We start from the raw sequence: 25,656 nt of genomic DNA on the forward strand, positions 1-25,656 counted from the left end.
CTAAAAAAATGTATCCAAAAACCATAAAAACATCTAATGTGACTGCTGCTCTTTTTGGATTCATGCAAAGTGCAATCTAATCAATAAGCTTACATATAACATTAAGTTTTTTTAATACATTTAAACAAATTATAGAGAGTTATTTTCCCTGCAAATTTTTAACAAAAAAACAAATAACAACCTAAACAGCATTAAGAGAACTTGGGAAGGAATAAAAGAAATTATTAACATCAGACCTACTATATACAATAAATCTTTCAACCTCAAAATAAATAATAATGTCATCTCTGATCCAACCACCATTGCTAATATTTTTAACCATTACTTTGCTACTATCCAAGAGAATCTAATAAACAAAAAAATTATCCCTAAATATGATTTTAGAGACTTTCCAAATAATCCTTATGAAAGTTCTTTTTTCTTTGAGCCAGTGACTGAAATTGAGGTGTTGAGTCTTATAATGAAAACAAAAAAAGCTCAAAGCAAAAAACTTCAAAACAAAAGTCTGGGCCCATACAGCCTTCCCACATTTATTCTTAAGCTTATTCAAAACATAATCTCAAAGCCACTATCCATAATGATGAATAATTCATTTAGAAATGGAGTTTTCCCAGATCTCCTTAAGATTGGTAAATTGACACCAGTACATAAAAAAGGTTCTCTACTGGGTTACTCTAATTATCGCCCAATTTCTCTTCTCTCAAGTATAAGCAAACTATTTGAGAAAGCTATGCACAATAGACTCTAAAACTTTCTGAAGAAAATCAAGTGTCTTTATAAAAATCAGTATGGGTTTAAAAACAATTGTTCAACAATTCATGCACTAATTGATATAACTGAAAAAATTAGAACACCTTTGGACAATTAATTGTTTGCATTTTGTGTTTTTCTCGATCTTTTGAAAGCCTTTGATACATTTGATCATTCTATTCCAATCAGAAAATTGGAGTACTACGGTATCAGAGGCACAACACTCCAATGGTTTTCTTCTTATTTTCAAGATAGAACACAATTTGTTTCTATTAATGGGGTGGAGTATGAATTAATAAAATCAATAAATGGTGTTTTTATTAATAATACTCACAAAGCTCTGTATTAGGACCATCACTTTTCCTTCTCTTTATTGATGATCTTAATACCTCACTAAAGTTTTCCACTGCTTACTTTTTGCTGATGACACCAATCTGCTTTTAATAACTAAATCGTTTAAAAAGAAAACAAAAATATTAACCATGACTTAGCGAATATACTACAGTGGCTTCTATCCAATAAATTATCACTTAATTCCAAAAAAACTGCAATTATTATCTTTAAATCAAGTCGAACAAAAATAAAAAAGCACCTGAATTTCAGATTAAGTGGTCAAAAAATAGGTCCTGTGAATTTTATCAAGTATCTTGGTATCAAAATTTATTCCAATTTAAATTTTTCATCCCATCTTCAAGGCTTAGCACTGAAACTAAGCAGGTCCAACAGTATATTGGCCAACATTCAACATTATCTTAATCTTGAAATGCTCCTTAACATATATCATGTTGTTTTTGAGTCTCATCTTAAATATGGGGAGAAATCCAATCTCTAAAATTTAAAAGATTATCTCACCTTCAAAATAAAGCCAAAAAAATAATCTATTTTCAGCATTTTAACTCTGACCCAACTTATTTTATTATTACATAAAGTTTTTTGTTTTTTACTTTTTTATTTTTTGTTTGTTGTACTGTTTCTGTTGAGTATTGAACATTTTTTTTAGTTTTTTTGTTAAGTTTTTGTTAAGTTTTCTGTTAAGTATTGTACATTTTTTTAGTTTTTCATGAATGTGTATACTTAAAATTAGTATTTGTACTATATGTAAATATTTTATGAAATGTAAAATCTATTTCAGAATTCATTTGATTTGATATGATTTGATTTAAAAAAAGTAGCTAAAGTGCTCATATTACCCAGACCACTTGGTAATATGAACACTTTAAAATAGCTCAAAAAAAATAACATTAATTAAGTATAAAAGCAACCTGACAATTAAAACTAATTTTTTGAATATAATGATTCGTTATTTACAAAACTTATCATTAAAAGATCAAATTTAAGCCACTTTTTATTAAAACAATACTACTTTGTTTTCCACTAAAAAAAAATTTATTTTTTCAGTTTTCTTTGAACGATAAAAACTCAAGTTTTTTAAATTTAAATTACAGAAAAATATTTAGCATTGTTAAAATATTAAAATTTTTTACAATGTTTTGTTTTTAATCAAAAATCAATTAAAATCACCGCGAATTTAGGATTATAAACTAGGTAATTTCAATGAAAAACACTTGGTTGCAATTAAAAACACATTCTCATATTACACAAAAATGTTATCTTAAAATTAAGTTAAAACAAAATGTTTCTCAATTGTTTTTCAAACAAAATGTACTAAAGTAGCACTAAAATTTCTTTCAACAGATTTATTCATGCGTGATGATATCATTTTAACAACACAAAAAATTTAATAGCATTTTAATTATATGATAGCTTCTAATTACTGCATATAAATTCGTGCTAACTTTACTTCCTGTTATCACCACATAAAGTTAATTCAAAAAATATAAAGCAACTTCAACTTTACTGCTTACACCTAAGAAATCTTTAAGTACATCACCCTAATCTACCCTATATAATCAACTATTGTAAAAAAGAAATCTTATTAAATAAAGAAAATTAAAAAAAAAATCATTTAACTTTTTTTTGACTTTCTAATGGGAAGTGATTAGAAAGTGTAGGGAAGGTCAAATTTATTTAATAGTAATATTATAAATTTTATTTCATGTAAAAATCTGAAGAAAATGATTAATTTTTAAATACTTTCCACTCTCGGGAGTGGGAAATAGATTAAATTTAATTGATTTCCACTTCCCGGAAAGTTGGAAATTTTTTTTGCCTTCAAACTATATAAATAAAGTATATAAACTATAAGTATATAAACCTTCAACTATGTAAATAAAGTATTATTAAGTAAACATTTTCCAATATTACTTTATATATATACTTTATTCTTTATTTTAAAAAAAGTAGGTTAATTTTTTTGAACTTTTTATTGATTTAAATCTACCAATTAAGTATGATTCAATAAAAAAAAGTCTATGAAGGGAATTTGTAATACATATTTCAGAAAAATTGTTTTAATGAGGGGAATGATAAAACATAATTATCATAATTCAGATAAATTGTTTTCCAGGCAATAAGACAATCACCCTAACTAAAAAAAGCTTGCTTTCTTTATATTTTGATCACATATAAGTGATCAAAATATGAACACTTTATGTGATTAAACCCTTTAGCTAAGTAGGTTTTTTAAAACATATTTGGTATTCAAGATTAAAAATCTCTTTATGTTTAGAATTAACCATTATACCAAATTACTTCCTCCTTAAATGGGGAGGGGATAACCTTGATAAAAATTATTTAAAAATGTTATTCAATTTACTTATGATTATTGTTCTAGACATTGTATGTCCACATGGACATACTAGGCAAGATTATAGTCTGGTTCAGTATGCATTTTATAATGACATTTCAGTAGTAGTGTAACCACCAGGGTTGGAAATAAGGAGTTGCATAGGATGTGAACCCTTAAAAAAAGCGCTAAATCTTAAGTCAGCAAGTTCAGATGTTTAGTTGTTAAAATTTTTTTAACTGCAATACATATCACCCCCTTTTTCCTATTTGACCTCTGTTTACATTAAATCTGGTGAGTATCCCTGGTCACATCATCCCCTTAATTTCTGAGTAGAAAGTTATTTTATTGATAATACAAAGTTAAAATTAGAAACAATTTTTAATCAAATGTACTTTTTAATAAATAAAAGTTAAGAACCTTAGAAAGTTAATAAAATATTTATATTATAAAACTACTGCTTTATAATGTAAAAATACAATGTAAACTACGGGGTTTAGTGATTAGACTATTTTTGTCTTCTTTTTGCCCTGGCCATGTAATTATTTATTTATACATTTTGGTATTGTAGCATTTTTTAAACGGCGAAATATATACATTAAAAAAAACAAAAAACCTTGTATTATTAAGCAAAAAGATTAAGTTACCCTGTTACTGTTAAAACGTAATCTAGTACAACCTGCTTCATGTAATCATCAGGAAGGGCTTCCACTTGTAAAGAATTGCTTTGACTGTTCTATAATTGCATTAGTATGGGATTCTTTAGCCAATGAGCTAATAAATGGCATTTAAATCCACACAAACCATGCAAGTGTGAAAATATGGGTGTATAATTAAAAAAGAAATTAACAACTATGCAAAATACTATTACTTTTAAGGTTAAAGGTTAAACCTGCTCTGAAATAGAGGGAGGGATTCTTATCCCAAACCCTGCTGGAGAAAAAAAAGACACATATGAAACTTATATGCTTCTCTTTTTAAATAAAAATATCATGAAAAATACTTATGAACTATCATTTTAAATTTTCTTTTTAATTTTATAGTTTTTATATTTCTTGCATTATTGACCAGGTTTTAAAATACATAGTGCATCACACGCCCTCACAATATCATCAGCTTTATGCAAGATTATTAAAGGAAAAACATGTTTTTCCATGTCATTGAAATCGCAAAAGTATTTTTAAGAATTCATCATAATGTCAAAGTTTTCTTTATATTTGAATAAAATTTGCTGTACTTGCTAAAGGTCTGAACATGTTTGGGTCCTCGCTTTATATCTCAGCTTTATAAGAAAAGTTGCAATAAGTAAAAAGATAACATTAAATAATGCCAATTAAAATCCCTATATAAATGTTTTTTTTTTTAATTTAATTATTGTCTGTCCTAATACTTTTCAAATATAAAAACTTTTATTTTGGAAAACCTTTTTATAAACTTCTTTTTGACTTTATATTAGTACGTTGTAAATTAAGATCTGGATTGGATATGGTAGATGTTCGATCTGCAAAATATTTAGAACTTAGATAATCACATTAATTTTAGTTTTTTCTGAATTACTCCTTGCCTTTTTAATAAGAATTTTCATTTTTCACTTTCTCTAGAATTTCTTAAAGAATTTGGAAAACGGTTAGGATTGTATAGATGATTACAACCATTTTGTTATTTTTTCAAACTTTTATGAACATTTTATTCTTGTTTTTTTACTATAAAAGAATATAATGGTTATTTAAACAACCTTTGACTGCACACTTACCATTGTGTTGAATTGAAAAATAAAGGTATTACTAAGTTTTTACAAATAGTTATAAAGCTTATTATTGAATATTCAGCTTTTTACCAGCAAAATTAGAGTTTTGTTTTTGCTGTGTACAATGGTAGAACGCATTGCCCATTATAGTATTTATACAAAAGATGAAGAAAAATAACATTGCAGTAATGCGACAATCGTTGAAGATTACTGCCAGAGCAGTTCCAACTATGTTTTCATGGTGCTTTTAAATTTTGTCTAAAAGAAAAAGGGCATCATTTAAAGATCTGCTTCAAATATGGCAACTGTATTCCATACAAGAACATATTTGAGATTTATAGAGATAAAGAATAGAATCGGGAGTTAAATAGTGGCAAGCACAATAAAAAGATACCAACCTTAGCAGATGCTATCATACAATAAATTTATTATATGGTTTCCAAGAAAGATAGAAAGTAAGAGCTAATCCTATAAGATAAAGAGTGGATTACTCACAGAGTACATAACTTTGTCTTTAAGTGAGGTAACAAATTCTGAACCAAGCAACAAAGGAGGAATAACAGATTTGCCCTTATAGACACTGTTAAAGATTCTCCAAAAGTCATTGAAGCCTAATTTTAGAGATAAAATATAAGATTTTGTGACCTGAAAATAGCGGCTTTAGTGTTTGACAAAACCTTTTTACAATGGTCTCTAGCAATAAAAAACAGACGTCTGTTTTCTGGAGAACTGTTTTGGCGATAGATATGGAAGTAACGATTATAATTGGAAATTCCAGCAGCGCAATGAGAGTAAAACCATGAAGAAGAGGGAGGCTTGACTTGGAATTGTCAAGAATGAATACAATATTTCATGCCTACCTGAATTCAAGAATTTTCATAAAAAAAACATTTGTCATCAGGAAGATGAAAGATCTCTACCCAAGGGGCATCACAAAGAAAGCTTGAAAAAAATATAATTAGCTTTAAGGTAGTTGTAAAAGGTACAGTGATAAGGGGGGTCCGATGATGAGAAGAATTAGGTAATAGATTTAGAGAGATCAAACCATAATCAGAAGCAACTAATGGTGAATGTGGATTTGCTGAGCACTGACTAAAATAAGACTAAAAGTCGAGTAGAGAAGACAAATGATTCCAATTGTCTAAAAAGCAAGTTGAAAGGTTCACTATTTGTGCTAGTGATTGAGAAAGTCAAAAGTTATGGTCCTTAACACCTGCAGAGTCACTAATGCTAGAATTAAGCCATTCAATATGGTGAGCGTTAAAATCACAAACAACAACAATATTAGCTGAAGGATAAAGAGGTAGGGCTTGGTCAATTAGATCAGAAATAACATCGAAAAGATTGCAGTCGTATGATGAATGAGATCAATATAGAAGAAAGAGAAAGGTGAATGAGTGAGGTGGTGTTAAACAAAAGCACATAAAAGAATAGCCTGTGGAATCAAATCAAGTTTCCCAGCAAATGGGTAAATTCTTACATATGTAAATGCCCGGGCCAAGCATGTGACTATTGAAGTCTTTGCAAATTAAAAGAAGATAACCATCAACACTAAGATCACAAGATGAGACAGCTAAACTCAAATAAGTCTCACAAAATGCAAGTAGGTGTGGTGAACTTTGCAAGAGATAAGACTCAAGAGAATAAAGGTTACTTCGAAGACCACAAATTTTAGTGACTGAGAGATTTAGAGAACTTGGTGAAAGTGATGGTTTTTTGTGTTTTGTAGTTTTTGGTATTAATTAACAATTATATTACTAAATTTTTTTATTTTGAGTTTTTATAAATGAAATTAAAAATATAAATAAAACTTAATTAACTCTTTATAATAGTTATAATCTTTCCAAATTATCTTTATATATATTTAAAGTTTATATTTTAATGTTTTAATTTAAATATTAGAAAAAAGTAAAAATGTAAAAAATCTTAAAATGCTCTTAATAATCTCTGGAAATCATTTAATTTTCTTTTGAAGATCCATGTGAGTTCAATGGTGGCTGTGAAGAAATATGTCTAAACATTTTAGGTAAAGCTGTATGTTCATGCTTTGCAGGAAATTTGAAATTAGATGGAATGAGCTGTACAAAAGGTAATTTTCTTTTATATTTTTAAAGTGAAAGCAGGTCAAACCAATCACACTATTTTATCACTGATCTAATCACCTAAATAAAGTAAAAATGAATAGAATATAAACCCAGAAAACAACATTTTATCACAATTACACTATTTTTTCACTGATCAAATCACCTAAATAAAATAAGATTATTAAAAAAAAAAAAAAAAACTACCGAAAGAAGAAGAATCATCTCTTATATTTAATATTGAAAAAAAAAATCATTTTTCAGTCATTTTATTTTTGCAAAAGCTTAAAAATTTTTTTATATTTATTATTTTGTTATTATATTCTATTTTATTATATTTATTTTTATTTTATTAAATTATTTTTATATATAAATTATTAAATTGTTTTATTTATTTAGTTATATTTTAACTATTATTAAAAATTAGTAAGGGGTCGTCCATAAAGTACATACGCTCATAGGGGGGAGGGGGGGGTCTTCAAAAAGCGTACGAAAGCGTATGGGAGGGGGGGGGGGGAGGGTTCAATTTAAAAGTACGTACTTCAATTTTCTAATTTATCACAATTAACCAGCTAATCAATAGAAAAGTTACATTCTGACTAAAGATTCTAGTTTGCCAACATAAAAAGATGTATGGTATATGAAGTAGAGGGTATAGTTTTCCTCTATGCACACACATGTATGGGCGCCCTCAGAATTTTTTGATGTTCCAGATAGGACACTTTCACACATCGTGCAAACTCATAACTTAAGTTTGTTTATACCTATGCCAAATGAGGAGTCCTTGCAAAATATCGGGATGGCGGAGGCCTGTGAACAAAAAGCCTTAAAACGCTTACCCTCCCGACCCCCAAAATGAGAGGGGTGTAAATTTTGCATGGTTATAACTTTTGGATTTGGAAAAAAATTTGGATGGCCTCCGCCATCCAAATTTTTTGCAAGGCCACCTCATTTGGCATATTAACAAACTTAAGTTTGCACGTTGTGAGAAAGTGTTCTATCATCAAAAATCAAAACATCAAAAAATTCTGAGGGGGCCCATGCACACATGCCCGCCCTTATATACTGGCCCTGAGTAAGACCTGAGGGCCGTGGTTGATGGGACGGAGTCACCCCAAAAAAAACGTGTCAATGGCGTCTTAAAGACCGCTAGGTTTTGCTAAAATAAAAAGCTTCTTAAAAAAGCAAAAGGGCACAAAATTTGCTGTTGCTCCCTCCCACTGGGTTTTACCCTTTGTTTTCAATATTACTGATCTCACCTTAGACTCGTTTTTTACTTACTAAAGAGGGGTGGCTGAAAAAAACGTCCACCTTAAGTATAGTTTATTTACATTTGATTCGTTAAAAAAACAAAAAAGTCTTCCTAGATTTCACCGAGAATCGAACCTGGATCTCCGTCGACTATTGCCGCCGCATAAACCTTTCGCCCAAATACAAACTTACATTGGAAAATTTTAAATTTATATAAATTGTTATTTGCATTTATACTTAAAGACGTTTTTAAAATGCGTAAGCGAAGAGCTTTGGGGTAGTACAAAGTATCTAAGGTACCCTCCGTCTTTTTTTTTTTAATTAAACTTTTTAATTAAGAAAAAAAAAAAAAGGAGGGATGGGGGGGGGTGGTTATTTGTGGGGGGGGTATTTGAGAAACGTACGTACTTTTAAGGGGGGGTGGGGACATAAAAGTACGCATGGCAACAGGGGGGAGGGGGGGTCAAATTTCAAAATTTTTGGCGTACGTACTTTATGGACGACCCCTAAAGAAAATGATATTCAATTTTTTTCTGGTACAATTGATTGATATTTACTTTGCATTACTTAATTAAGTGCTTATGTGAATTTTTAAATTAGGTACCTTTTTGAATTAAATAATTGGATATTCCATTTTCTTCTTACATAAAGTTGTTAAACAACAAAGACTTAATAATATTTATTAATTATTCACTTTCAAGATATCAACAAGTAAATGGTCTTAGAATAAAAAAGGTATAAATGCTGCGTTAGATGACATAAACAAAAAAAAACTTTAATTAGAAGAAACTAGATTCAAATATGGCGTTCCATTTTCAAATCTAATAGGTTGCAAGATTAACAACAATACAACATTTGAGTGATCAGGGTAAATAACCATACTCTCGTAGCAAACAGAATCAATGATGTTACATGCTTCAGGATTTTTTTAATGTGGTTTCGGTTAAACACGAAATGATGTCATGGACTGTGTATGCAAATTAATTAGACCTATTTAAAAACAAGGTTCTGGCAAAGATTAGTTTTATGCAATTATCAATTATTACGAAGGTAACAATTGATAATTGCATAAAACCAATCTTTGTCAAACCAATAAAGCATAATCGATAGTTAAACAAATCACTGAAACATGAAGCATCTAACAGGCGAATTTGATTAAAAATAATTGGACTGAAATGTGTCCGATCAAACTGAAATGATAAAAGTAGAGAAGAGCAAGATGAAATAGGGTCGCTCGTTCTTTTGCTCAGAGTTTGTAGAATCGTTTGATGTTGAGAAGAAGATATAATCGAAGATACTAAGAAGAATTGTGCAGAATATAAATATAGTGAGCATTAAGTTACATGTATAATAGTATTAGTTGTATTAGTTGGAAAATTTTAGTAATACAGAATAAACTGTAATTAACTAATAGCTGTTTGGAATTATTATTATTAACTGCTAACCTACACAAAGAAGGTTCAGGGAATTAAAAAAAATATTTTAAAATAAAATAATAAAATCTCTACTACCGCATAACAGAAGCGATGGTCTAAAGAAAATTTCCACAAGAAAAACTTACAATTTAGCATCTGCCAGTGCTGGGGCTTGTACGCAAGAAATAATTATTTTAAAGTCGTCACTAAACAATATGAGTTGTCAGTTATAATTTCTGCTTGTCATATTTGGAATTGCAATGAGATAGGATTCTGTGATAATTAAGCCAAAGCAAATGTAGTATGCCAAAAGGCGCATAACGTGATTTGAAACTCCCTGATAACAATGAAAAAATCTATTATAAAGTTTATAGATACTTTACATCTCCATTCTCAGTGCAAAACAAAATGAAAAAGTAGAATTGAGTGATCCAACTGTCACTAAATATTCAATTTGATTTTTATTTAATGGAGAACAATACACTTATTGAATGATTGATGAAAGCGACATGAGATATGGATATTTAAAAAAACAGTATAATCTTGATATATTTACCAGCTCACTCATCCCACTAGACAAAGGTGTCAATGAGATTATCCACTGGGCAGAGGTGTCTATTGCCATGTTGAGCAATTATGGAAGTTATTACCAAATAATACAAAGACTTAAATGCAAAAACATAGATTAAAGAAAATTATCCTCTGTTGCTTAAACAGGTGTATGACTGCAGCAAGTGTATTATATGTTTGCACGCTGTACATTAGCTGATTTTTAATCAGCAAATGTATAGTGTGTTTGCATGTATAATGCATTTATACTAACACATTCGATGGATTTTAATATACCGGCATAATTAACCTAAATAAAAATAAAATCAATCGACAGACATTAGCTATCTCAAAAATGTTTAATCAACTAACCTCATCAACACCAATGCCAACAAAGAAACCTTAAGAGTTATCTTTTGAACCAGCTACAACAGCTTCAAAGTCTAGCCAGTATAGAGCACTGCATGAGAGAGTGAAAAACAAAATGAAATTATGATAAAAGGTTTTTTCAAGAGAAAAATCAGTCTCATTTACAAAAATCCTAATTCCTAATCCCTTGGCTCTGCAACAAAATATGTTTTTTAAAAGAATTTGTTTTCATAGTTTTTTTGGTCTAAAAAGTTTAAAACTTGAATTTTTTATTATTTCTGTATGCTATGTAAAAATGTATAAAGATTACTTACAGATATAAAATTTAAATTTAACAAATGTATTTTATATTGATTGGTTTTGTGAAGAATTAAAAATATTAGTTTTTTTTCAATGTTTGTAACAGTTTTAACAAAATTTCTGCGAAATGTGGTTATTTTTTTTATTTTGGTTTTTATATTTTTAAATGCAAATTAATAATTTTATTTATTAAATAGTTTTGTTATTAAATTTATTGTATTAAGTAATTGTGTTTTGGTATTTTTTTTACCGTATTTTAAAAAGAAATTAAAAAGTTTCAAAAAATAAAAAAGTTATTTGATTTTTATTATTCGGTGATTGGTTTGACCCAGTTTTACTCTATAAACTACATTATGTTTTTATTATATTTATAGAACATTCAATACTGCAAACTATCATATGTTATTAGAAAAATTAAAGTATTATGGAACTATACTCGAGTTTTTCTAATGGAATATTACAAAAATATTGTAAATGGTTCACTAGTTACTCAACTGGTAAAAAATGATTTATATCTTTAAATCACAGTCTTCAGACAGATAAACTAACAATAAAAGGTGGGATCCATAATGCATGATTATGGGGCTCTCTATTACTTTTTATTATCTTGGGTTCTCTATTAATTTAAATTATTTGTTAGGATCTATATAAAGCATTGTTTGATTATACAAGTAATTAATAGACATCTACTATCTATAAATTACATCTATAGCTTTATATAAATATATCTAATCTTATGTTTTAATTTGAACATAAAAATTTTTTTTTCTTATGTTCATTTAACATTATTACTCTAATTTAAGTAGCAAACAAGGAATTAGAACGAATATTAATTGCTTTAATGCCAATAGTCTATATTTAAACACTAAACTAAAATTTTTTATATCTATTCTCAACAAAATTTTTGATATCCTGTATCTTTACTGATTTTATTTATAAACAATATCAAAACTGAATATTTCACAAACTAATCACCTAATGTTTTAGCCGATAAAAAACTTATTATGGAGAGCTCATATTAAATATATTAGCAGTATAATTTGCAAGAAATATTGATATTTTAAATAAATCTTGTCAAATTTTAGATAATACCTCACTAATTCAGCCTTATTTTTCATTCATAAGTAGTTACATATGTTGTGGTTATATTGGTCAGGCTAGTACAAATTAATCTAAACTCAAATATCTGTATAAACAACATAAGAAAACAGCAAGAATTACTCATTGCCTCTTTTCTATTGCTAAACATATTCTTCGAAGATGAAGAGCTCTTTTTGTTATCTAAACGTTTTCAAAATGGGGCATTTTGTTTACAACATCGATAGAAAAAACTCTCAAAATTTGAAAAAATATCAAACTAATACAATGCTCTATCTAAAGAAAGATTTAAAAACCTTTTTGTAAATCAAAAACTATAATATGCTTTATCTCTTATTGTATTCCAATGATATGGTACCATTTTACAAAACTGAGTCCTAAACTTGGAAAAAATCAAATACAGCTAAAATTTATAAACACCAAGTAATTGAATTTATTGTCAATCAAGAGTCGTTACTTTTTCTAATAATTCTTTTTAAACCAAAATTACTGATGATAAGATTTTTTTTTTCATCAGGTTATCCTGTCTAAATAAAAATAAAGCACAAAACATGCAATTAAAAGAAACGAAAAAAATTATAATCTTTCTTGCTAATTAGTATTTAACTTTAATAAAGTCAGTTTCTTTAACAAGGTTGTTTAGTTTTTTTTAGCAAGATTGCTTAGTTTTTTTAAATAGATTGTTTAGTTTTTCTAAAAAAAAGATAAGTTATTTTATAATTTAAAATAGTTGTTATGGACAATTTTATGGTAAAACATTGTGAAGCAGATTATAAATATTTTAGAAAGACCCCACTTATAAAATCACTTTTTTTGGTAATTTGTTGAGTTTTTTTATTATTACTATAAATAGTAACTATGATAATTTGTTTTCAAAATTTTATAAAATTTTCTTTCCTTTTATTTCCTTAGAATATTGACGTTCAGTGCCATAGTATGCTTTGTTTCAAACATAATTTAACATAATTTGCATTTCTATCCTTAAAGGAGAAGGGGCATTTTTCAAAATATATTAAATTGACCCACATGTTATTGAAAACTGTAAAATTGTAGGGCTTTGAAGGTAAAAAAAGTAAAAAAATTGGCTCCAGCTCCAGGCTCTGGAGCGGCTCCAGAGGAAACAAATCAAAATAATAAATTATTTTATAAAATATTAGGTTTGGTGGTATATATATATACCCCCAAAACCTGATTTGATGGTATTTCTCAATTCCATCAAAAGCTGATTTCACTTTTAAATATTCATTTTCTTTTGGTCATGACTGTCTATAAAATTTGTATTTAAAATATTTTTATTATTAAATTAATTTTGGTCACATTTCTCAATTTTTTTTTTTTTTTAATCAATCTCTTTTTCAAACTTGCCTAATTCTTCAGAATTAGATTTACTCTAAACTGAATGAAGGGCTGTAGATGATTTAGCTGTTTTGCTTATTTCTTGACTTACTGTTATATTTTTTATATCTTTTCTATAACTTATTTTCTGCTAATGATTTTCAGGCTTGTTTTGCTCTATATCTAATTCTCTTCTAAAAATATTCTACAGCTAGCATCAACATATACTGCAGCTAGAAATATATTATGAATTTCTTAGATGCTTCACAACATACAGAACCTTGGCCAAAATTTGGGTAATGTATGTTTCTTTTAAAGGATCACAATTAGCTAGTTGCACAATTTGAACAACTCAGTACATCACGTCAATCTTTGCATGTTTACTATATGTGACAACAACATAAACAAAATTACACCCTTCTTGGAGAACTAAGGTTCATTTTTCCCCAAACTGCTGCACTTTCTTTCTTGTTTGTATCCTGTCATAAAGGCTCCATATGTTCCTTGTCCTGTATAGCTTCATCTAGAAAATTTTCATCATCTGAATTTTTATTTAAAAGTGCGATTGTTTCTAATGTTTTAAAGTAACTTTTAAAAAATACAGCAACATAAAATACATGTAAAAAATATAAAATATATATTACAACAAATAATTTGATCAAAATTAGTTTTTTAAAATGCGCTAGTGTATTTTGAAGGGATACAAAAACAACTTTCACACATCAGCTCAAGTAAAATTTATAAAATATTAATTTTCTAAGTGCCTTAAGGTAAGCATTAAATACCTAACATTCAAACTATACATACTAAAGTATAAAATGTTTTATTTAGAAATCATAAACTTTAAATAACTATTAATTACAGTTTAACTTATAATTTTCATATAAAAAATAACTTCATAATACTCAGGAATCCCTTTAAAAAGAAATACTCATACTTTGGTCTTCCAAACTATCAAAGAGAGGAGATAGCTCCGGAGCCAGCTCCTAGAAATATTTCAGCTCCAGCTCCCGCTCAGCTCCTTGTAAAAATACCAGCTACAGATAGCTCAGCTCCATCCTTGAAGAAGCTCCAAAGCCCTGTAAAATTGTACATAGAATGACTTGATTGAATACTTAGAGTGTTTTACAATTTTTTTTTGATTGATGGTTAATGGAAGGCAAAAATTGATGAAAAGTGTCTGCTAAATTTGAACTATTTAAAAATATAGTTAACTATAAAAATAAAGAGCTAATAATTTCAAGGTCATAAATTATGCTGCTGTCAGTGAAAAATCACCTCCCTGAGACTTGCTTTTAGGGCTTAAGTCTTACTTGCCACAACCTTGCTAGGGCATTGTTGAGATTACAATTCAATAAAATAAAATAAATATTACTATACTTTCAAATCCTTTGAATGTATGCCATATTTTTCAACCAATGCTGCCATGTGGACAATTTGGGTAAGTGAGTTTTATAAATAATATACCAAGCAAATTATTTTATTAATTTACTGAATATTCAGATCAAATCATTCGTTTCTTTAATAAGGTCGTTTAGTTTTTTTAAAAAGGTCATTTAGTTTTTTTAAAAAGGTTATTTAGTTTTTTTAAAAAGGTCATTTAGTTTTTTTAAAAAGGTCATTTAGTTTTTTTAAAAAGGTCATTTAGTTTTTTTAAAAAGGTCATTTAGTTTTTTTAAAAAGGTCATTTAGTGTTTTTAAAAAGGTCATTTAGATTTTTTAAAAAGGTCATTTAGTTTTTTTAACAAGGTTGTTTAGTTTTAGTATATTGTAGATATGGTATAACACACAAGAATATAAAGTTATTATACTGGATACATATTGTTTACAAGGGTTTATTTTGTTTTGCGTTATACATTACTATTATGTAAAACATACTTATGAGCCCCGAAAATCCTCTTAGAATATTTGAAAAAGAATATAAAAGTCTAATGGCTTTACTTTACTTATAAGGCTAATGGCTTACTCAGAGTAAGAGTTAACTTGCTATGAGAGTACAAATAAAATGCAAATGAAAAGCAAAAGTTATTTATTATATTTATTATATTATAGTTTATTATTAATTAAAAATGTTTATTATAGATCACAAATATCAAACATTTATTGCATAATTATCTGGTACAAATTTTTTTTATCCACCTGATTACTAACAAATTCACTTTTATATATCATGACACTATCTTAATAATTTGTCTTAATAATTTAAAAATGTCTTAATATTTTTTTAAAATTTAAAAATAAAATTAGCAAAAGGGTATATTTTTTAATCTTAAAGTATTTTAAAATATTTGAAATATATTTGTAGTTTTTATGATTTGAATGATTTTTTCCAAAAAATACTAATGATATCAACTTAATATCAAGCCTGATAATAAAACCTTTTTCTTCAGTCTGCTGCGGTCATATCTTAATTAAAAAATAATAATTTTGTAAATAATAATGTAGTTGGGTTTTGCTTTGCATGTTTTTTTAAGGAATATTTTATATTTGATAATAATCAGTTTGAAGTTTATACAAATAATATTTTAATGTTTATACAAATGATATTTTAAAGTTTATAAAAAAATATATTTTTAAATTTATCCAAAAAATTTATCTGTCAGTAAAGAAATGATTCAGTAATAAATTCCCTTTTTATAAAGCTATTGTTTATCATATTTTATTTGTCTCTTTTTTTTTGACATTATACAAGTACGCGTTTTATTTTTAACCATATAAATTTTTACTTTTGAGAACTTTGTGACCATTTTTTATAAAATAAAAAATTATAACACGCTCTTAAATTTAACAATTACAATCATTTGCTATTAGTTAAATTTTTTTATCATCTTATTTAAAATAGATTCTCTGCAAGATTACTAGAATATGTTAGCAGTTTATTCAACATTCATTTAGAGCGAGAAAAAAATAAACTTTCTCATTAAATCCTTATTTTATTCTACACTCAGAACATAAAAACCTAATTTTTTCATACTTTGTTTAATTCTAAACTGTTTTACTTTACTATATATTTAAGATTTCGTATACTATTTGTTTTAGATCCCTGTGCATTTAATGGTGGTTGTAGTCAACAATGTCGTGTTGTTTTTGGTAAAGCAGTATGCTCATGCTACAATGGGAAATTAAATTCAAATGGCAAAACATGTGATAAAGGTAATAGTTCTTTATTTTGAGTTGTGAAAATTTTATGTGCTTTCACATATAACATAAGAGGAGCAGATAAAGAGTTTTATAGTTAAGTCATCATCAAAAAAACAACATTTTTCAGATTTTATGGGAAATGGTGATGCTTACCCAGCCAACATTGAGATATGGATACTGTTTGGGTCCATTTAGGTTGTCAACTGGTGTCCATATGGGAAGTCCTGGGGGATCCTGTCAGATTGTGGCCACAGTTTTTTTCTGGGGCCCATATGAGTTTGCCCACCAGTATCCCATATGGATCTCAACTATATCACTTTTACAAAAACCATACAGGACCTATATAGGTTTGCTACTTTGACCCATATAGAAAACTCTCAGGGATCCTGCAGTTTCCATCTGGTAAACATAAGATCCAACCCGCTGATTAACCGTATGAGTTCCAGCTATGTTGTTATTGCAGTATCTCATTTAAGAAGCTTGTGGAAATTTTTGCATAAAAAAAACTGCATTAAAGTCAAATCATAATTAAAATATTTTTATTTGTTTACTTTAAATTATGTAGTTTCATTTGTTTATTTCAAATCATATAATTTCATCTGTTCATTTCAAATCATATAATTTCATACGTTTATTTCAAATAATATAAGCATCAAAACTGTTTTTTAAAATAAAAATGAGTAACTTTTTAAACTTTACTCATGTATCATTATTATCGTAATTAACCTTTACAGTTTCTCATGAATCAAAACTATTTGTATCAATGTGAGCTGTGAAAAAAAGCAAATTTAAAATATAGAGCTGTAAAATAATAAATCTAAATAAAACATAAACTTAGCTCAGTTAAACTGTTAGTCATAAACTTCGTTGTAGAGACTTTGGCAGATTGATTCTAAGTGATTAGCATCCGCTTGAAACTGAAACTGATCAGTTTAATTAGTCTTTAACAGAGACTTTTGGGTATTCTATGTCAAATGATTGATGTCATGTTACCATACATATAGATTTTTCTGTTTTTTATACAGTTAAGAATGCTTAGTAAAATAAGAATACTTTAAAATTTTTTGCCTGTGGCTACAAATAGATCCTAAAATATGACCGTTTTAATTTTAGCAGATACTGGCCAGCCCCTTTTGTCCCCTCAAAATTGCAACGTTTATTTTGAGGTTTTAAGTTATATAACTTAAAAGATATTTGATATTTTTACTTAAAAATTTGTAACTGGCTATTTTTGTCGGTGACAAATCTAATGAAATGAAAGTACCTGTGTTTATTAATTTAAATAAATTTAGTCAACTTTTTATATATCTGTTTTTAATGCTCAAGAAATCCATGTGGCTTGATTATATAAAAAATATATATAACACATCATTTTATATTCATTGATCTTTCAAAAAATGTAAAGATTTTGATCTTCAAGATAATGGATTTCCATATATGGATAACGAGGCATGATCCCCACTTTTTTGTAGCGGAATATTTTAATTGATTTTTCCCTACCCTCCAGGCTACCTGGGCTCTGAAGATTTTGCCATTTTTGTTGTGCCAATAAATGTGCATGGGCCAGGACAATGCCCCACTTATTTTCTCAAAATAATTTTTTTATATATATATAAATTTATATATATATATATATATATATATATATATATATATATATATATATATATATATATATATATATATATATAAATATATATATATATATATATATATATATATATACATATATATATATATATATATATATATATATATATATATATATATATATATATATATATATATATATATATATATATATGTATATGCATATATATATATATATATGTATACATATATATGTATATGTATGTATATATATATATATATATATGTATATATATATATATATATATGTATATATATAAATATATGTATATATATATATATGTATATATATATATATATATATATATATATATATATTTATATATATATATATATATATTATATATATTATATATATAAAAATGTGTAATATATACACAGAACCAGAATTAAACAAATTCAATTATTATGACTTGTAGCAAATTGTCCAATCTGCATCAATGTCAAAATCACCTTTATGGAGATATTGTAAAGGCTTTCGTAGTTTTTATACTGCGCAGCACAACCATCTGAAAAATAAAAAAATCTTTGAAAAGATGTTTTTCTTTTAAATAATCAACTATTAGTGTCTGAACTTCATACACAAAACCAATGTCATGCTTATTATCTTATGGCATGAAGCAAAACGATTTTCTTTAAGCTGGTCATTTTTGTTTAGTAACACTTTAGAATCCTGTGTAGCAGATCTGTATAGCAGATGACTTTGAAGACTTGAAAATGAATCAGATTCAGATTTTGAGACTAAAGATTATGTTGATTTTTGTGATGCAGGACGTGACCAGCAACACAATGTCAATTGTGAAGAAGAGAATATTATTCATGATAATAATGACCAAATTTTGTCTAATATAGTAAGTAAGAGCAACCCAGTTAAATGACTTTGGAAAAAAATTGACTTACATGTCACTGATACAAAATTTCGGAGGCTATCACCACAACCCACCCCAGATGGCAGGACTATTCCTTACTAGTATTTCAAAATGTTTGTCATAGATGAGCCTCTAAAAGCAGTTATAGAGCAAAGCAATTTATGCAGCACTCAATCTACTGGTTCAAGTATTAATGTTAGACCAAAAGAGATTGAAAAATTCATCAGTGTCTATTTAAGGATGGGGCTTGTCAAGATGCCATCCTTTAGATTGTATTGGGAAACATATATGAGCTACAATCGAATTAGCTCTGTTTTGTCAAATATGGCTGTTGAAGTTATGATTATTGTACTGGCACTTATTCTAATTTAATTTTGGTACAATAGCATGACAATTAAGCTGTCACTTCATCATCACTGGTACCACACTAGTATCATCATATGTTGAAATTGAAACGGTTCAAACTGTTAAACAATACAACCAAAAGTATAAAAAGTATATATATGTTCATCAACCCTATATTGTTTAAAACATACAAACAAGTATATGGGTGGAATTAATAAGGTTGATATGATCTGCTCAATTTACAAAGCTAACCTTAAGTGTCATAGTTGGTATATATACATTTGGGTGCATACAATAGTTATTGCACTAGTAAATGAATGGTTTTTATACCTTAGAAATTTGAAAATAATAAACCCAAAAGCAAAACATATGTCCCTGAAAAAGTTTCAAGTCGAGGATGCAACAAGTCTGAAAAATCTGAAAAAGTTTCAAGGTTGCAACAAGTCAACAAGACAAATGTAAGGTCAGCAGAATATCTTTTGAAACTATGATATTACCAAAGGCTAAAAGATCTGTGGTCCAAAGCAACCCAACGCAGTTTCCATAACAACCTAACTTGTTAATTGCCTTTGATAACATCAATTTGTATTTTTAATTGTTGTTTTCTAACAGATCAATGTTGTTCTGTCTGTTTTCTTTTAAATTCAAAATGCTTTAAATTATACAATGTTAAATTCTATTACAATCATTATTTTAATAATCATGTTTTTAATCCATATACTTGCAAATCAAAAATCTTATAAACAAATGTACTTTCTTAAAACATTTTAAGAAAGATCATTGAATACAGAATAATCAAAAACCTGATGGGACAAATATAAACAAAAATAATTTTTTGACAATATTTTTAAAGTTATCTTTACTTTATTAGAAATGCAACCAAAAAAAAATTATCTTTGAAAAAAGTGGGGCATGACCCCCAGTACCTCAGCCTTATAACCCTCTGGTCATTTACCCTGGAAACAATTTTAACGCACGTTCATCAGCAATACACAAAGGCTAAAAGCTTCAGAGCTCTTGTCTGGAAAGTAGTGAAAAAATTACAAGATTTTGCTACAAAAAAAGTGGGCTCATGACCCAGCCTCCTTCCCCCCTAGTGTTTTGGGCCCTGAAAACAACCTTAACATTCATCGGCACAACAGAAATGCCAAAAGTTTTAGAGCTCTAGCAAATCAGCAAGGTAGTAAAAAATCAATTGCTGTACACTGCTATATATATATATTATATTTCCGCTACAAAAAAGTGGGAACTGTGCCCCGTTATCTATATTTGAAAATTCATATACTTGCTGATCAAAATCTTTATATTTTTTGAAAGATCAATGAATATAAAACGATGTGTAATATATATTTTTTTGATATCATCAAGGTCACATAGGTTTCTTGAGCATCAAAATCAGGTATATAAAAAGTTGCCTAAATTTATTTAAATTGATAAATACAGGTACTTAAAAATAGTTTTTTACATTTCAGATCATTTTATTGGATTTGCCACCCTTAAAAATAGCCAGGTACAAATTTTTAAGTAAAAAGATCAAATATTTTTAAAGTTATGTAACTTGAAACCTCTAAATAAACATTGTAGTTCTAAGGGGACAAGAGGGGCTTGGGCAACATCTCTTAAAAGTAAGATAATCATATTTCAAGATCTATTTGGAGCCCGAGGCTAAAATTTTTAAAGAATTCCTTTTTTACTAAGTACTCTCTATAAAAATCAGCAAAATCTGAGATAATGAGTGAAATTTTTAAAAATTTCTGGATCATTTCACATGGAATTATCCTTTTGATAGTGTAAATTATTTTCTGATCTATTTTGATATTTTCTGATCTATTTTGATTTCTGATCTATTTTGATTTCTGATCTATTTTGATATTTTCTGATCTATTTTGATTTCTGATCTATTTTGATTTTTGATCTATTTTGATTTCTTATTTTCTGATCTATTTTGATTTCTGAATCTATTTTGATAGTGTAATTTTATTTTCTGATTTTAGAATATCTCTATATATTTAATTAATTTAAATAAAGTATTACAAGTCAAACCTTATTGCAAATACAGCTAGTAGCCTAGTATAGGGAAGCCTGACAAGTCTTTCTCCCTGGGTGCAATTTATTTTGAGGGTGCCAAAAAAAAGGAGAAAGGAAAAGATTTTTTTTATATAAAAAAATAATTTGTTATTAAAATTAAAAAAAGTTGCCTTTTTAATTGTTTTGACACTAGCCGCATACCGCCTTTACTACACCACTGTATACAAAATATAACAACGTGATTTATAATTAATTTATCTTCTTCTATCAGGATGTTGTAAATGTATTTATAATACATTGCTTCCAGTTTAGCATGTTGAATGCTGGATTTTCTTGACCCATTGCACAGGCTTTGCTTGTGTCTCCTTATGAGATAGAAGCTCTATAAATCAGTTTTATGGTTCTGAGGCCGCATGGTAATCAGGTGTCCGGAACTCTGTAGTAGCTCTCAGAAAAGTTGATTCCATCAACAGCTGTAAAATATCAGAGTACTAACAAAGCCATTATGCTCGTTGATGGTATCCCTATTCGTACTTTGAGTGTGCATTGTGTAGGCCATATTCGGAGCACTTTTTAACGGCTAAGGATTTATTACTAGTAATGAAGTAATTGGTTGTACTATTAAATAATGTACTGAGCACTATTTTGCTTTGAGTCAAGTTCTTTAACTGACTTAGAAAGTGATTAAAGAATCAGTAAATATAAAACACAAAAAACCATCGTTATCATCATCTTCATAAGTTCTATACATCTATCATTCACTAATATTCGTGTTCTTTAAAGTAAGTTTTCTTCTGTTGAGTCTTATCTCTTGGAAATTTCAGCAGACCTACATACTATTTGTGAGACTAATTTGAGTTCAACTGTCTTATCTTTTGATCTTCTTTTAATTCAAAACGACTCCAATAGTTTTATGCTTGACCTGGGCATTTACATTTATAAGAATTCACCCATTTGTTTGAAAACTAGGTTTGATTCCACAGGCAAGTCTTTTATGTGCTTTTGTTTAGTACTATTTCACTCTATCACCTTTCTTTTTATTCCATAACTCTTTCCTTGATCTCAAGACTGCAATCTTTTTGATGTTATTTCTGATCAAATTGACTAAGCCTTTTCTCTTTATCCTTCAACCAATATTGTTGCTTTTTGTCATTTTCATGCTCATCACATTAAATGGCTTGGTTCTAGTGTCAGTGAATCTGGAGGTGTTTTTGTTTTTCTCAATCTCTAACACAAATAGTCAACTTTCCAACTCACTTTCCAGACAATCCTAATCATTTATCATCTCTACTCAAATTATGTCTTCTTTCTGATCCTAGTCAGCGCTCAGTTTCTCCACATTTATCCTCAAGTGCTTCTGAATCTCATTCTTCTTCGTCATCAAAATCCCCTTATCATTGTACCTCTTACAACGACCTTAAAGTTGACTGGGACTCTTTCCATGATTTTCTTTGTGATGGTCCTTGGGTTGAAATCTTTTGTCTTCCAGCTGACAATTGTGCTTCTTATATAACTTCTTGGATTCAGTCTGGCATGTCTGGAATCTGTTTTAATATATAAAGTATATAAATTCAAGTAGGCAAATCATCTGCAGATATTGAGTTTTTCTCAGAATCAAGTAATACTAGAAATAATGGATCAGGCATTTCATATGATTTATTGCATTCAGTGAAGGGAATTCTTGAAGTTATTGCTATGTCATTAATGTCCAAAAACATTTAATCAAGAGATCTAATGCATATATTCATGGATTAAAATGTAAGTTTGGGTGGAATTTTGGCTTATTTTTCATTGACTTCATTAACTATTTGGCAAACATATTTATTTATTTGGGAAAATTAGTAATTTATTTGGGAAAATGCTGAACAATATAAGTAAAATGTTAAAATTGCCATTAAAATACCTTTATATATATATATATATATATATATATATATATATATATATATATATATATATATAATATATATATATATTATATATACTTATATATGTGTGTGTCTATGTGTGTGTATATATATAAAAACAATACACACGCATATATATATGTGTGTGTGTGTTGTTTTGTTTATTTATTATTTTAGACCCATGTATTAAAAAAGGTTGCTCTCACAATTGTTACAAAATAAAAGATAGTATAATGTGTTCATGCCCACCTGGAATGGATTTGCAACCTAATGAACTGGTTTGTTTAAAAAGTGATACAGGTAAGAGTATACTTAAATTGTAATTATTTTATATTGTTTAATATTCATTGATTCGACACGGGCTCAAAAACAACTAAAAGTTTTACTCCTATGCCATTTGTTCCCCTCTGCACTATTCTTTAATTTAGGAAAGAAGGGTCAGCGGTTATAAAAACTAGAAAAATACTTTTGTATAATTAATAATAAAAAACTATACTTAATATATTCAAAAACCACTATTAAGATATTTTCAAATAATATCCAAATATAATGCCTGTAGTTAAATGTTGGTTAATATTTTTGTTGCATGTAATTGTTTTTATTAATACTAATTCATATTTTTTTTAGTAATTTAAAAATCTTTATAATTAAAAACGTTATTTTATTGGCTAATGTAACGTCTAGAGTTAATGCTTTTGTTAACATTAAAGTGTTGACATTATGTTTTTCATTGTAGCTTTGTGATTAACGTTAAGTTAAGTTATAGTTTGTTACTTATTGGGATCACTATATTATTGTGTGTGTTTTAAAGGTTGGCATTTAGTTGGGTCACTAATCGTTTATTTGTGTAAAAATCGTTTATTTGTGCTTCATATACACAGGTTAATAGAAAATCATAAATACTTCTAATTAAAAAATACAATTTTAGCAGCTTCATTTCCTATGAACAAACTAATGTAATTTTTTTTTTTTTTTTTTAAACATTTTTTAGTTTATTGCGCCATCCAGCTTTTTTAACCTCTTTATAATAATATTACAAAAAAGCAACCAAACAAATATAAAAGTGTATAAAAATACTCAATCATAAAAATAAAAATATACAAAAGTGTCATAATGACTCGTAAGATTTCAAATTAATTTGAAAACATTAAAAAAAAATGGTTTTCATGGATGGTAAATGCTGAACCTTTGTCTCTTGACTTATAGTTTTGACTCTGGTGTTTCTCAGAGAGTCTAATTATATCAAGAGCTGTAAGAAATATTAACAGTACCATGTTGCACATATATGGTGTTCTTTTTTGTGCTTTTAATTTGCATTAGGATTCCTTCATTACAACTTTCAATTGTTTCCCAAAGAATTATGCTACTGTTTTGTTTTTTGCAATGTTTTTTGCTTTTGTATAGTAAATCCTACATTAGATACTAGTGGAAAGCACCACATATTTTATAGATCTTAAATCTCACATGTACTTTAAAACAAATGGTATAGAAGAAGTTGATACAAGATAAAAAGAAATCCAATTGCTTCTATAATATTTTCAAAACTCTATTAAATAAGTAGTAATTTCAAAATAATCATCAAAGCTCTGAGAGGGAATTTGAGGTCTTTTTTATCTTTTACAATTTTGATGATCAAAATAGCCAATGTGGGATTTACAATAAACTATTACAATATAAAAAAATTCTCAAAAATTAAAAAACTTGTTACAAAATGAGTTTATTATTAAAGAATTGCTATTAATAAATAGAAAATATAAATTAAAAAGTATATATTTACATGCCATCTATCGTCTCTCTATTTACATGCTATCTTTTGTCTCTCTTTTTACATGCCATCTATCGTCTCTCTATTTACATGCCATCTATCGTCTCTTGAGTTTATGATGTAAATCATCTTGACTTGTTCAATACCAAGTTCTTAAAATCTTAAAAAATACAATTTTACATAATAACCGTATGTCAACGGGATTTAATATTGGAAATATATTTATAAATACAATTAAACAATGAGTGTGAAAAATTGCCTATGACTAGTTTTAATGTGCTGTCTAAATAAGAATGTCTTTTATCGATTTTGTGTTGGTAAAAATAACAGTTGGTACTGATGGCCATAATGTTTTCAGATCATTGTCATT

The 25,656-nt window shown here is 27.6% G+C and overlaps 1 protein-coding gene across 3 annotated transcripts in view; it reads left to right on the plus strand.

Moving 5' to 3' along the window:
• Positions 1-25,656, plus strand: part of LOC136078366 (matrilin-2-like) — a 101,355-nt gene that overhangs the window by 71,303 nt on the left and 4,396 nt on the right. For all 3 annotated transcript variants that reach the window (XM_065794089.1, XM_065794088.1, XM_065794090.1), the window contains 3 exons: positions 7,159-7,272; positions 16,621-16,734; positions 23,699-23,821. In XM_065794089.1, coding sequence (XP_065650161.1) covers positions 7,159-7,272; positions 16,621-16,734; positions 23,699-23,821 — 351 coding nt within the window. The remainder of the gene's footprint in view (positions 1-7,158; positions 7,273-16,620; positions 16,735-23,698; positions 23,822-25,656) is intronic.

This window comes from Hydra vulgaris, chromosome 03 (assembly GCF_038396675.1).
Source record: "Hydra vulgaris chromosome 03, alternate assembly HydraT2T_AEP".
Classification (NCBI taxonomy): domain Eukaryota; kingdom Metazoa; phylum Cnidaria; class Hydrozoa; order Anthoathecata; family Hydridae; genus Hydra; species Hydra vulgaris.